The following is a 15,892-nucleotide window of genomic DNA, read 5'->3' as shown; positions in this document are numbered from 1 at the left end:
TGGCTGTGAATTGCCATCTCTGTCATGTTCAACAACAGGGATTCTGTGAATTTGGATATGGAAGAGATGGGGAAATTTCTGTAGAAATGTATATAAAGTATGCTGTTATTGGTGGCATGCTTGTCTTTTCATTCTTGCTGATTTTTCTGATTCCATTCTGAATGTTTAGGTCTGAGATCAGGCATTGAGTTTAAGTATTTAAATTTGTGAGGGTTGTTTTTATGGTGAAGAAATGTTGTCTGAGTGTAATGATGATGCTTTTTAGAGATTTGTATTAGTTTTGGTGTGTAAATTGTTTAAGTGAGCAACATATTTAATAATTGCATTGAAGTATTCCTAAAATCTGTGCTAAGGAACTTTAAATCCACTGTCACTTAATAACCTTGAATATTTCTCTGCTAAATCTTACTAGAAAATTAGCAATTAATCACATGCATTATTATACAGCTTCTAGCGATCAATTCATAATACTTCTTTTAACATTGAAACAGATTTAAGGACCTAACTGATTCAGTTTAAATGCTGATTTAATACTATGAATAAGTCTTTTCCCTTTAAAACGAGTTAACTGTTTATTTGTCCTTAACCACTGAGGCATAAGAGCTGTATTTATCCCTTCTTTGCCTAGGAGGGGATTCACTTAGCTATGCCCAGGGGAAATTGCATTTTTCAGTTTAGGGAAGTCAGCTGCCCTCAGGAATAATCTTTACATCAATGATATAATGATCAAGCATCACATTTAAGAGTCACAGGAAATCCACAGAGAAAAGGTTTGATTTTGATTGGAATCTCAAGTAGGAGAAAAATGTTCCTGAATGGAGAACATCTTAAAAGGAAATAGTGCTGATGACAGGAGCAGAGCCTAAGGTTAACTCCTCATCTATAAGTATAATAATAACAGTTCTAGATTAATTCCAAACATAAAAGAGACAGAAAAAGTTGCTTGTTTAAAATGTAGGTAGGTATAGGAATGCTTTTGTTTTATTTATGTTGTTTTTTAACACAAACACAACTCTATTGCAAACATTTGATATTTGGGTAATAACTTTCTCCTTTCGGTCTTAACAGCTGTTTGCTGCTGTTTGCTGCTTAGCAAAGCCAAGCTATGCAGAGTAGCAGTCACCAAATAAATGGTACTAGGTGATACTTACCATGCTTAGTACCTGACTGGAGGTTCTTGGTAGTATTTGGTGAGGTACATGGAGGAACTGCCACTGTTTTGAGCAAGGCATCTTCCAGTAACCAGAGAACATCAAAACACGGTTTGCTCCAGGAGAAAGTGGAGCAGTCTCATGTATGTAATGCATGAGTCTATCACAAAGTTGTTCAGTCATTCAATCTTTAAGAATTCTCTTTGGCTCTACAAGCTTCCTCACAGCAGTTAGCCAGTGTAGTTCTGAGGTTTTTTACTTCTGTATCTTTAAAATCAGTGCCTGTTCCATATGTGAACAGTGATGTTTTAGATTTATTTGTTTGTTTTTGTCACAGACATGTTTCTGTGGCTTGGAAAACTACTGCCTCTAGTTCTTCTGGGATCCGGGAACCTGAAAGTATTTTTGCACAGAGATAAGCTCAGTCTTTCCCAGAAGAAATATTTAATTCCACAGTATTTCTGAAGTGAGTCTCCTTCAATCTGTCCCCAGATCCACTGAATATCTACTGATTTTTTCAGTTTCAAAAGCAAATGAATCATTATCACAGGGGTGTGCCACAATAGCATTGAAGTTTTCTCTCTTTCATGGGGATAATTATAATGATGTATTGGAAATGGGATGTAAGTTTACAGATAATTTAAAAAAATTTAAACCACACCTTTAATGGCTATAAAACATACTCATAAATGGCTTTTCCTATCAATACTAAATAAATGTGTGGACAGTTGAGGGGAAAAATACCATAAGGCTCTTGCATTCTTTTGTAGCTTATTAAGAACTGGGAATCAGAAATCTGCCTGAATTTCCTTAGTTTAGCCAACTCAAACAGCACAGAATTAGAAGCAAGGAGAGGAATGTGTATTTTTTGTGTATATGTTGTACACCAGACTAGGTACAGGCTATCTTGGTGGTACCTAGCAAAGACTAGTAGGTTTTCTCTGACAGTGTAGTAAACTGGGCTTGAGAACACAGAGCAGAAGGGTAAAGTTTCATCTAGGCCTTTTTCAGACTGCCTTTTCCCTGATGGTTTGTGTATGACTTGATCTTACTTAATGTTGGTTACTTGACCATAAAGAAGACAGTTCAGTTATCATCAGCAGTTAGGGGTATGTAAACCCCTGGTTTGTTTGAAAAGGCAGAGTTTACAGAGAGATATTTTTAGTAAGATATCAAAGAAGATTTGGGGGGTTTTGAAAAATTTGAACATTTTCTTCTTGAGTTTCATAAAAGGTAGCTAACATTGACCATGTATCGTTGAACCTTTTCTTCCCTCGTGCCCTTTTTATGATGTTGTGTGACACAAAAGCGATAACAGGAGTGAAGAATATGACAGAGTGTGTAAGAGTGATGCCTGCTCCCTTCTCTGAATAACAATTTATCAGATACACTGCCAAAAGGAAGACGTTTATAGTGTTAAATAGAATGTTCACAATTTCATGGGACCTATGCCTTTAGGCGAGAAAATGATCTAAAGGTATTCACTGCAGTAGAAGGTGACCATAAAACTACTCACTTTTAGAAGTAAAAAAAAGCACTAAATTTTGTCTCTGCTTTTTCAGTAATTCCTTGACATCCTTACCCATTGCTGAGCAATGACACAATTGCCAGAAAGTTTTTTGTACGTAAAAACACATGCAGAAAGGAAGAATAATGTGATTTCTTCTATTTTAAAGTATTTTAGAAGTAGTCAGATACTGATATAGACTGCATGAATTTTTGCTCATTCCTTCTGTGTTATTATATATATATATATTTATATATATATGTGTGTGTGTGTGTGTGTGTATATATACACATAATATATATAATTATATGTTATTATATATATATAAGGTTTGGGATTTTTTTAATTATGAAGTCAACATTAAAAAGGTACTGTCTCACAGAGCATAAGTTTAGACACATTTTTATATCAACCTTAAGATGTAACTACTGCTTCTATGGATTTTACAGTTTGATGCATATTTAGAATATTAGTCTTAAATTGGCTGGCTCTACCCCTCTAAATAGGCCTCTACCCCTGTTCAGAGATTAAGACTGGAACATAAATTATTTGGAATTAAAAATCTGAAAATTTCCCTCCTTAGGCTTCCATACTCTGGATGAAAGACTAAATAAAAGAATAGGTACATTTCGATGCCTGGTGGAATGCAAGGCTGAAGATGGAGCAGTGGTTACACTCCTCCTCTTTATATTTTGCTTTCATTAATTTCATTGCTGGAAGCAATTGAGAAGTAACTGGGCACTGATGGGTTATCTGTAGTGATAACTTCATAGGTATGTGCCCTGGCATAAAAAAGTATGTTAAGTGTCGGAAAATCTGGTAGACTGAACAAATACTTGTGGATTGTGTATATATGCAACATGCAAAACCAGGCAGCTTTTATATGCAGCTGGAAACTTAATTTGTTTCATGACTTTTAAAAGCTTTTAAACAGATTGAATGCGTATTACTGCAGAAAAAAAAGAAATGTTATAAACTTGGAAATGAAATCCACACTACTGTAGAACTTTCAGGCATGTGGCATATTGCATTCTTGGTTCCCGTCTTTGCCTGTACTTCTGAACTCCCAGCACAGCTCTGAGGTCTCAGACCTCCAGAGACAGAGACTATTGCATTGATTGTGTAGAACTGTGCTTTGTGTGGGTTGATACTGTTTGATTTTCCAAGGGTATACTGCTAGTCTCAACAAATCTGTTGTGAATAACTCTTTTATTCTTTAATCTTCAGGGTTTCTTCTGAAAAAATACTTGACACATAATCTTGAGGGATTTTTTTCCTGTATTTTTAATGAGCCCTCTTTTCTGTTTCTATTAAATATTAAGATTTACTATTTCTTTAATTGCAGTTTAGTCAAGCAGGGAGTCTTTCAATGGATAGCTTTGGAAAGTGGCAAGATTTTCTTTTGTTATATTAAACAGTGTTTTCACATTCCATAATGTTCTCAATTCAGCAACACTGAAGCACATCATAAGTTTAATTAGAGGCGTTTTCTTAAAGCAGTGTTTGGGCTGATAAACAGAAATATTGAGAAGTAATTTTCCTAATGATATAGCAGAAGTATTTTGGGACTGTAGCACAAGACTCTTGACTATTTTTTCCTTTCTTTCTTTGTCTGTCTTTCCGTGGAACAAGAATTACATAGTTTTATTTACCTTCTTCATTAAATACCTTTTGTGACAGGAACCATCATGAGGCATTATCAAAAGCAATTGGAATGACCAAACAGATCCTCATTAGGGAAAAAAAAGAGGTCTAAACCTATTTCAATCGGTTCAGAGCTTAATAGCTTTATTACTCTTTGTGTTTGTGATCCAAATAAATTTTTATTATAATGGGTAAGTACTTTTATCAAAAATGTTTTTGTATGTTTCCTTGCCCATAGTTTACCTATTCTGGAATTTTCATTTGTTAATATTCTTTTAGTTGTGTACAGAAGATGTATTGAAGCAAGGAAATATATATCTTCTGCACTGAAATAAATCCTTCTTAACATTTAATTCAAACAAAATAAATTCAAATTAAAGGGCAAAGAAATTTAAGCTCCAAAACCTATTAGCAAATAATACAAAGATCAATGGATACATTTTTAAAGGTTGAAAATAAATTGAAGTTACAGATTGTGTAAGGTTATCATGTATTCTGGATGAGTGTGCTGTTTCTTTGACTTACTTGAAGCTGAAGTGTTTCAAGTTACACTGATGTTTAAAAGCTGTGTGTGTATCTGTGTCTGGAACAAGAGCAAAAACATGGGAAGTCTGAAGTCTTGTCTAAGGATTACTTTAAGAATATTTTCTTTCCTTGGACTACTTCCTGATGTTGTGAAACAGACACAAAGGTAATATACCTGTGTAGAAACGTTTACAGGTGAGTATTTCAAAACTCTTGTGAACAATTACTTTAAAAAATAGACTTGCCTTTAAAGTGTGCTCTTGCCACATAGTTCCCTTAAACTGCTGCTAAGACAGGCCTCAGACATTGTGCCCTTCACTTACTGCAGGGTATGAATATATTGGTGAATCTATTGCATATATCAGCAGTTCTGTGACAAACAGGAGGGACTAACCTAGGAGGAAGGTTACATTAATAATTCTCATATCCCAGTTACCAGATCCCACCTTAAACTGGCACAGTACTGCATACTACTGTATTTGTCTTACATAGAAATACACAATATAGCCAAATGATCATCACCATGGAGGAAAAAAAATCCAAAACAGTAAATGTCAGCTGTTTTGCAGACAAAGAACTCCCTGCTTCAAGGCTGTAGGCATTGAGAAAGTTGGAGTCTGTCTGGACTGCTTTTAGTACAGTATTGCAGGTAATGGTGCAAAGTTGTAGAGTTGTATGAAACAAAACTGATGGTTTTTTTGTTCTCATTCATCCACACATTCTCTTTTACTCGTGTGAGTGCTGCAACATGTGTCCACATCGTCTAGGCAGGAAAACTGGCAAACACCTAGCATGTCTTTTTCATGGCTTTTGCATTGTTCCTGATGCTGAGGCCTGGATGTGACTTTTTCACCCTAAAAAGTTGAGAGTAGCTGTAATTTTTTTTTCTTCATCTTGTCCCACCTTCAAGAATCATTAGGAAATGCTGCTGATTTATTCACAGTCTTTTTTTCTTCTCTTGCTGCAGTTTCTTTGGGGTTTTTCCTTGTTTTCTTAGAATTTTTTTTACCAAGGTCAGGTTTCTTGAGAATAAACTGTGATGTTAGTATCTTGATGTTGTCAACAATTGTAATTCTTTCATGCCTTCTTATCCTTTCTTCCAATGTTTTTATACCCTTAAGTTCCAATTCGCATTCTATTTATACCTTGTTTTCATTACAAACCTTCACAATTTGTTATTGGAAAGAAGGGCTCATAGCAACAAAGAAATTATAAACTTTAATCTGTGGCACCTGTTGCAAAGCACGTGCCTTCAGACCGCTTTTATTTAAGTATGCTTAGAGTGATTTGGACACTTAGAACAATTTCTTGTAACAAAATCTTATCAAAGAACATTGTGCTTCATATGGCCTTCCCTGGGGTGCAGTGGGAAAGAGAATGAAACACACATTTGTGTGAAAAGTATTGTACTAATGAAGGCAGTCTAAGAGGCTAAAGGAACTTGATTCAAGCACTGTATACTTGCAAATGTAATATTGGGCTACAGGAGAGGTAGAGCTTCCCTTTATTATGATGGTAAAATTGTATCTTAAAGTTGTCCAACATCACAAAAGCAAGGCCAGACTTCACTATTTTATAGCTACAATTCTATGTTGTAGAGTTCAGAAAATGGTAATATCTGTAACAAGAAAAGATAGTGGAAATATTAATGCATATTGAAATTGGTGAGTATTTTGCCTTTGATGACTAAACTTAGAGAAAGTCTAGATGAAGTGAATTTTTATTTTTATTTTTTTAATAAATCCAGGAGGTCACAGAATGTGTCACACTGATATATTCTGTGCTAGGAAAGGCACTGAACAAAATATAGACCGAGACTGCTATTTTTGCAAGGGATCCCTTGTAAACCTTTCCTAATGATTGTCCTCCTTTACTCTTGGCAGTGGTGATTTGTCTGTTCTCTCAAATGTCAGTTACCCAAAGATAAAGGAAAGACATGAGCAGCAGGTATGTAATCTTCTCTTTATCTCTCCTTCAACATTTCAGGAGTTTTACTTTAAATGTGGAGCACACCCAACTGCTGACAGTGAAACATCTGTGGCTTTGAACCTCATTACAACAAACAGCCGCTGTATCACATGTATAACATGCACAGATATCAGGTAAGTACAACAAAAATTGTCAGAGATGTACAGTCTCAGTGCTTCATAGTACTTATCACTTACAAAGAGCCTCTTTTTCTTTGTTCATTTTCCTTTTTAAAGGCTGGGGTTTTTTTCCCAGGTAACATGTTGAAAAATGGGTTATATTTTCAGGTGTGTTATTTGTTTTGCTGGTAAAATTGCAGTTCATATTTATTTACCTTAGTCATGTTGCAGGTGGAACTATGACTGCTTAAGTTCTAACTAAAAGTTCAAGTGCTCAAGATAGTGGCATAAGTGTGTAGATATTTTCTGCCAATATGTATTCAAGAGCCAGGGAAAGAGCTGGATTTTTGAGGGAGACAGACTGTTCCTGAAGATATTAACTTTTTGCTGCTTGTTCTATACATCAAAGTAAAGCGTTTCTGTTCTCATGTTTGTGTTTATTGTAATTTGAAATACTGTAATCCATCTTTGCATGTGGTATTTGGGCTCATACATTCAAGAATATCCATTACTTGCAAATGCATGGATTAAAAACTAATTGCCCGAAAAAGACAGCTACCATTGTAGTGAAGAATTACCTGAAACACATTTGTCTACGGATCAGGAGGTATTTTATACAAAAGTGTAAAGAGAATTGTGAAATGGTAGTTGTTGGTCAGAAGGAAGAGATTGGAAAGGACGCTTGAACTCTGTACTGATTTATACGGTGTGTCTTCTGGAAAGAGCTGGTTTTGTAAGCATCCTTTGTGGTGTATTTACAGAGCTGGCTCCTAGGTACAGATTAAGTGAAGACCAAATATCAGTCTCTGTCAAACTGGTACGTCAGAATTCTGCAGCAAGGGTGCACCCAGCTACTCAAAAGTGGCTGGTTCTCCTGTCCCTTCTAAAATTCCCTGGGCACAAGAATGATTTGGCTTATTGAAGTGCAGGCCTCCAGTGAATGTCTATAGTGCTAAATACAAGGAGTACAGGGGCTGATCCCCAATTCCAAGCCAGATAAAAATGACTGACAGATGTCCTGCATGGAGCTGTATAACCTGGTGCTTCATCACAGCCAGTTAGTTGTGGAGCTGAAACCCTACCACTGTAGATCTGCAGTGAAAGTACACTTTTTATCCTAGCAGTAAGATGGAATGGAAAAGGGTTATTCATGTCCCAGTATTTCCTGTCTGGGGCACAGGAAGTTTCACAAGAGCTCACTGATCTACATGAAGTGCAACAAAGGGGTAAAAATTGCTGAATAGCTGAGCATTTTGGGATAAACAGTCCTACCCCTGGGACATGTGTCCATGGGGTTCTCAAGAACTCTAAGTATTTCTTGACTGCAGGAGTTGTCTCTTCCTGAGAATTTACTATGATTTTGTTAAGTTTACAATTAAAAAAACCCCAGAACAACCACAAAACAAACAAAACCAACCATAAACCACCAAAACAAAAAAAACCAAACAAATCCAAAAAACCAAAAACCAAAAACAAACAAATGCCCCAAAAATCCAAGAAAACATAAGGAAAAAGACTTGTCTAAAATCCCCTTTCTGGGTAACATTAAATAAAAGAAATTTTTTTCTGTCTCATCATGTCAAAATATTGATACACATTTCTATGATAACTCTAAATTTTTGAGAATGTATTGATACATTAAATTCTGATTATATTTCAGAATTTAGATTTTTTTTAAAAAAACATAAAAGACTCCCATGCACATTTGTGTAATACTAGACATTTGTATGTGATACCAAAACCCAACACACTATTTTACTATTTTTTGTATAGGAAGTGCTGCAAGTTGTTAAAATAGAATTTCACGTGTATCTTTGGGTGGATAAAATAATTTTCCAATCAAAGCCATGCAAAGAATTGGTTTAGTGTCTGATTTTGTTTTTTACCAGTTGCAAGGATGGTCAAATGTAAGTTTTGACCATCAGAAAGACCAAGATTGTACAGTGAAAACGTTTTTCAGTTATGAAAAGGTTACTGTAAAGTCTTGGGCTACTTAAAAAATCTCCACTCAGGGTTTTTTTGTGTTTCTAATTCCTTTCTCCAACATTCTTGTAATATTTGTATGTAATTCCAAGAAATGACATAGATAGCCTTCAACTTTTTACTTCAGTTAAATATTTAGGTGATTGTACTGGCAGTTACTTTCTAATATGCTTATGCAGTTGAAAAGTAGCATTTAGGGAACTTTGCTGTTTAAAGTATTTTGTGAAATCTACCTTCATCTTTCAGTAGCATTCATGTGAAAAAGAGAATTAATTGCATTTGGTGCATTAGCTATTACTTTGTATTAGCTTCAATATAGTAAAAGAAGAAATTTGTGTCTGTTCTTCAAAGTAGATTTTCCTTCCTTTTTTTTCCGAAAAAAAAACCCAAACCAACAACAAGACACCAAACAGGAAAAGTTGACAACAAGGTGCTATTTGCATTTTTTAAAAATATTTTTATTTGCAGCAACATACACCAAATCTCTTATCCAGACACTGTATCTCACATAATTTCCATCAGTTTATCATTAACAGTTAGTCCACCACAGGCAGAGTAATAAGTTCCAGGATTCTGGGCGAAGCACTTGTATGGTTTTAGCAAGGTTAGCAAAGCTCCTAAAAATCTTACATAAAGCAGTAGTGTACTCTGCTATATATTAAAAATACAAAGTGGAAGCAGTGTTAATCTACTGCCAGTTTTTATTCTTAAGTTTACATTAGATACACTTAGTTTTCCTTAGGTTTATATTTTATGTAAGTATTTTCATGCAAGTCTGACCAATAGAGTGAAATACTTGAAAGCCAAACACCCTTGTAGGGCTATGGTAAATACATAGGCAGTATTCCATGTAGTGTAATGCCTTCCAATGTGTTCTGCTTATCTACAGCAGAGGTAGTGTGAATTGGCAGCCTTTATGCATTCTTTTTCTGTAGCGTTCAAGGTGATGGGTTTCTATTCTATGTCTTTGAAGAAGCTTTAATAGGTTGAGCAAATGGCTGGAAGTTGAAACAAATACTAAAACTGCTCAATCCTCGAGGGAAGATCTGCTTGTGTCAACTGTTTCCAGTAGAAATAACATCAAAAGGGGTTAGGAGTACCCCAGGGTACCCATAAATCAGGCTCAGGAATAACAGCAGTTTTAAGTAGTGTGAAAATAAAATGTGTAGAACAGAAATGCCTCACGTCATCTTTCACAAACTCGGTAGGGTACAATTCCTAAAGGCACCATTATTTTTAGCTTTCAGCAGATACAAATAAGTGTAAAAGATATATAGGACATACTGTCACTTAATAGGTAGAAAGAATTCTCCAGAAGGAGAAGTATTTGGTGTTGTGTTACTAGTATTTTTTTTTTCTAATCTAATAAATCCCTGCTTCATAGTCTTGAACAAAGAAATGTTTTGCTTTGTTTAAACGGGAATCTTATATGTTTTTCTACTGTCTGGACTTTCTAATCAAGGAGTTGGAAGTGGGAATTTCTGCTAGTGGTGATAGTAGTGTATATGGTAGTTATTCTTCAAGGGTAACTGTGGTGTAATGTCTTTCTCATAGTTCTTTTCAGGCAAATCAATTCAGACTGTGATCACATTAGATTCCATGGGCAGGAGAGTAATGGAGAAGTTCGGTACTGAGAGGGAAAATAATGAATGTAGTATAGGAAGTCCTGCTGGAAATTCATTGAGTGGCTCTCTTCTCCTTCAGACAATAAAGAATGAATAGCTGCATGTTATTGGCAATAACAATATGTTAATTTGGTTTGTGTGAGATTACTTTGGACCTCCTAAGATTCTCACTAGCTCTTAATCAGCCATCTTTTTCAGTCCTTTTTTATTTTTTTTTTTACAAAGTACAAGTTCGAAACTCTTTCCATCCAGCAGCAGTTTGACATTCTCCTAATTGCTCATTTCCTCTATTGCAGAGTCAGAACTGGGACAGATGAGTTGTTTGTTTTTTGGTTTTTTTTTTTAATGGGCTAGTGTTCCTAAATTGGTAAGGAATAGAATCATTTGCTTCTCAATAAATGCATATGTGAATGATTTTTTGTTGTGGCTTTTACCTGTAGATTTTATGTGCCAAAAGAAGACCATCTCTCTAAGTTTATTATGGGGATTAGGGTTTTTCTAATTTTATATTCTGGATTTTGATCTTTATGATGTTATTGTTGATATAGGTGTATCATGTTCCTTACTGACCTACATGTTGTACTGTGTTATGAATTAATGTTGTAAATTGCTCTGAAGTAAAATATTTCTTCAATTACAGTTTAAATACTGTTTAGAGACACCTGAAATAATTTGCCTTTCTTCTTGTAAAAGATATATGAAACCTGGGTTTCAAAAAAATAGAAGTGGAAAGAGTATCAGAGGAGGATACATCAGCGACTGTGACAAGAAATAGATGAGGTAGCAGGAGAGCTATGGTATTCAAAACCTCTCCATTACAAATTCCAAAATCTTTAGTTGATTATTTGAATCCAATGCTACGGCTGAAGAGACAATTTTCAAAATTCAGCTTTTGATGGAGAGCCACCAATTAGCTCAGTTGGTTAGAGCATGATGCTAATGCTGTTGTTGTGGGTTTGACCCCTATACAGGTCATTAACATAAAAGTTAGACTTAATGGTTCTTATAAGTCCCTTTTGACACAGAATATTCTGTGATTTGTTCAGGAACTGTTCATTTTCTTAATGAAGAAGATGTAATACAAATTTGATTCAGGTCAATTTTGCTGTTACTTGAAGAGAGTTTTACCAGGGCTCTTCTGTTGTTTTCTGAGATGAAAATGCAGACCATGTCCATTGGAAGACATTACCCATGTGATGTATTCAGAAGAGTAAATAGCATCTTATTCTAGACCTATAATTGCTATTTCTCTTTGCTTCTGGGACATAGAATCCTAAATTTACCCCTTGGGCCATCCAAGGAAGCTATTAAATCTATATTTAGCTATTCTTTTTTGAAGTACTTTTTCCCCTCTCTGTGACCCATCTTGATAATGTGGTCTCTGCTCCAAATCTCTGTTAAATTCTGTTGCCTTTATAAACCTTGAGTAGTTTGAAGAGGAGTGGAAAAAGATTGTGCTAAAAATTAAATCTGCTTTGTCTAAGCACTATGACCATCTGGGACAATGTCTACTGCTTTATTCCCTAATGTTCCTTAAGTTAATGAGATTTCTTAAGAATCACTTATTTAAAGCATGAAATTTGATATAAAACTAGGAACTCTTACTAATTGATTTAGAGCTTTTTTTTTTTTTCCCCTCAATAAGGTAACTTATGGAATACTCTTGTTACATCTGTAATATTTGAGTTCTGCTTCAAGCAAAACCATACAGAGAAAACCTTTTGTTGAGAATTCTGGTGATCTTTTGAAATGTGAACCAAGTCTGAAAATGCCAAGTGACCTTCATTTCCTCTGAGGTGCACACTCGTAATTTCAGACTCAAAGACTTGTACCATGGGCTACTGGAAGATGTGCCTTGTGCATGAAATTCAGTTGCCTTAATCTTTCTCTTGAATTAGAATCACTAATAGAGCAGCCCCCTTTGGCAATGGCAGGACAGCAGGGCAGTCCATACTACTCTGCCTCTGAATCTGTTAAGCTCTGCACTGCAGCTGCATCTCAGTGAGACAACTTCCAGCCTCTGCACATCTGGGGACAGGAGAGTGCGTTGGCAAACCTATTGCACTGTGACATTGTACATAGCCTTTGCCAGCAGGGAACAAGTGAGGAGGATTTTATACAACCTCACTCATCTCCTGTGCTGCACATAAAGCATGAATTTATCTTCATCTGGGAGAATAAAGCCCGTCTACCTTTCCTTCTTTAAGACGCAGAGGTTTTTTCTGTTATTCCTTTGCTTGGCATACGTGTTAGTGTACAGTTGACAGAAAGGACAAATGGAAAGGGATGTATTGACTGCCTGCTGATTTTTTTATTTATTTGTTTTTTACATTTGCCTATGTGTTTGTGAACATAAATATAATAGTGCGTGGTACATCTGAGTGTTAGAAACAAACGTGAGTGAGAATTTTTGTCACAAGTGAATTAAATTTCTGATTTGAATTTATTCCAACAATGTGCATCTCCTGACACACATGGGATAAAATAAATGTCATGAATTTCATTTTGCATTTGACATTTCACCTGAAGCCTGTAGATACCAGAATATTATCAATGGACTCTATGTTATATGCTGTATGTTTTCTGCCATTTATTTACAGTGTGATTAATACAGTGAGCTGTTTTTGTAGATTTCTTCACTTACATATTATATTCATGTTGCAAGACACAAAGACTTAAAAGTTTAAATGGTTTTGGATGAATCAGTAGTTTTAATGTGTCAGGTATCCAAGTGTAACATATCCAAGATTTCATGAACCTCACTTCCAAAATATTCTGAAGAAACCTAAGTATAAATACTTTCATATAATCAATGAAAAACGATAGCTAATGAATTTAATTTTGTTCAAGTATTGTAAATTTAAATGTTAAAGTTAAAATTTATCTGCATTGTCCAAGAAAAGAAGAGTAGCAAATGTTTTTAAAACATAGTTCAAAGACACTCTTTTGAAACTTGCAAGCCCAAAGCATGCCTTTTCTCCCACAGATGCTTGCAGGTTCAGGTGTCTGGGACTTTCTTTTCTCTCTTTTGAAAATGAATTCTTTACCACAAAGGACAAAACATTTTCATCTCTGGTTAGTTTTGCTTCTGGCAAGGTTAGTAATACCTGAATATTTTCACCGTCTGGTAGTGGTGTAGTGACCTATGAGAATTATTATTGGAGGTCACAATCCAGTTATCTTTGGAGAGATATTTGTATTGCAAAGGCACCATCACGGGTGATACTAATCAGCAAGCCTCATCCTTTCAGCAGAGACCTGAGGTCTGAAGGAACAAGGTGAACAAATTGGAGAGATGTTCTTTTCAGGCATCAACTGAGGCATTAAGGGAATGGAATTTTGGGAGGAACTTCAGCTGTTGCTCTCTGCTGAGCAGGCAGTGGTTTGGCTCATCTTGCCCTTCAGTAAGGGGAAGGAAGAGAAAGCATTTGTGAAAGATGTAGTTGGCTTTTACAGCATAGAGAAACAAGAGTGAAAATATCTAAGAAAGAATGAAGCTTCCCAGCAGCAAAAACCTAAATATGTACACAACAGAATAATTTCATTTGCAGGAACTTGGGAAAAATGACAGTTCCTCAGTCAAATAGCTCCAGAGGAATTGTTACCAGATTTCCAAAATGCGTAATTAAAATAAACATGTTTGATGGAATTTGATCGCAAGAGTTTACACACAGTTTTAAATAGATGTCTGAAAGAGCCAAGGTACAGCTCTCAAATTCTATAATTATATTTTTGATGTGTATCACATTCAGGGGTATATGGGTACAAAATTCTGGGAAACCAAGGGAGGGATTGAGGAATATGTTGGAGAAATGTGTTCATTTGTGTACATATAATAAATAGGGGCACCTACTTCTGTATTTCTCTCTAAACCATGGTGCAGAATGAATTGTCATAGCAGTGTACTGACTGACAACAGTATAAGGAAAATATTTCACACATTTTCTATTGACAGTCTGCACTGAGTATGCAAACCTCTTGGTACTTTACAGTCTTGATGGAACTGCAATGGAATTTCATTATTAGAAATACTTATTTTTCATTTTAACTTAATAACTCATGATCACTGATAGCTCTCTTCCCTTTTGTTAATTCTTTGGATGAAGGACTGCTTATGAAGGTTGGTAAAGGTTGCTTCTGAAGACAAACAGTTTCTGAAGGCAATCATAGGGTCTGTTATTTATTTTGTTCTATAAGAGAAGCCAGTAGGGTTCTGTATTTTTTAGATCTTCAGAGAAATTCCTTCTTCCTCCTGATGAGTGTATTTGTATAAAACTTCATTTAGTAAACTTAACTACATGTTTACTTTAAAACATAGCAATTCCAAAATAGTAAATTATTGCAATAAGAGTATAATTGTTGTATAATAATAAATAATAGTAAAAATTTTACTGTAAATTGTGCTGTGATGCACTAAGTTCTTTATCAACTAACTTGACAGCACAATTTCCTTACAAAGGGAAAATCCAGGGCAGGGTGAGGGAGGGGGATAGAAAGTAAATTTGGTCCCATGGCAGAAAATTGACAAAAGTCAAGTTAAATTGTTAATACATAACTGTTATGAACTTGGTACAAAAAGATGCTGATTTGCAGTGTGGTTTGAAAATGACAAGAAATACATCATAATCAAAGTCAATCAAAATCTGTTAAGTCCTGTCAATATCTGTGACATGTTAAGGGAGCTGTGTGCAGACATTTGAAAATGGTTGAAAATGTACACAATTAAGGGAATAATAAATTTCCCAGTACAAGTTTGTAAATGGTAGTGATAATGCAGTGATACTGCACTGGCATGTCAATGTAAATTGACACATGAAAAATGACACCAATAAAAACACACTTTTATATTGTTACAAACTCCTGTACTAAGACTTCTATTTTCACTTGACATGTTTGTTTTAGTTTGTGTTAAAGTAATTCCATATTACTGTACACTGAAATGCAGTAAGCAGGATGAAAACACGTACATTTTCCCACCAAAAGTGTTTGCATTTTTTTCTTAATATTTCTCCAATTACACTGTCATAACTTTCTCTTGCTGAGGAAATAAGTCTTAGAACTGAACTCTAAAGATCAACTGTGGCTGTGGTTGCACATGCTCCTAAAGAGTCCAGTGGTAGTGAAAAGTGAATAAAATAGTGGAGAAAAATGTGTGTTGCTGGATAGCAAGATAAGGGAAAAATGATACCTACTCTACTGAATACATGAGTTAGCATAAATGTTGCTTTTCTGTGTGGATTTCAAAGTATTTCTACTACAGCAAACTTTTACAAAACCCTCCTCTGAGTCACTTTCAGTTTTGTTTCCCTTTAAGGGTATGTACTCCTACATATTTACTAAGTAAAATGGAATTTTGATTAATTTTTCGTA

At 35.2% G+C, this 15,892-nt stretch overlaps 1 protein-coding gene across 1 annotated transcript in view; it reads left to right on the top strand.

Moving 5' to 3' along the window:
• The window catches only part of PRKN (parkin RBR E3 ubiquitin protein ligase), a gene marked incomplete at its 5' end in the record, with an annotated part of 556,293 nt that overhangs the window by 201,797 nt on the left and 338,604 nt on the right, over window positions 1–15,892 (top strand). The window contains one exon of the mRNA XM_033512914.1: window positions 6,814–6,929. Within this exon, the coding sequence (XP_033368805.1) occupies window positions 6,814–6,929 (116 nt within the window). The remainder of the gene's footprint in view (window positions 1–6,813; window positions 6,930–15,892) is intronic.

Source organism: Parus major, chromosome 3 (genome assembly GCF_001522545.3).
Source record: "Parus major isolate Abel chromosome 3, Parus_major1.1, whole genome shotgun sequence".
NCBI classification, from domain to species: Eukaryota; Metazoa; Chordata; class Aves; order Passeriformes; family Paridae; genus Parus; species Parus major.
Note: the sequence above shows the minus strand (reverse complement) of the source record. Positions and strands in the feature narration are given on the sequence as shown.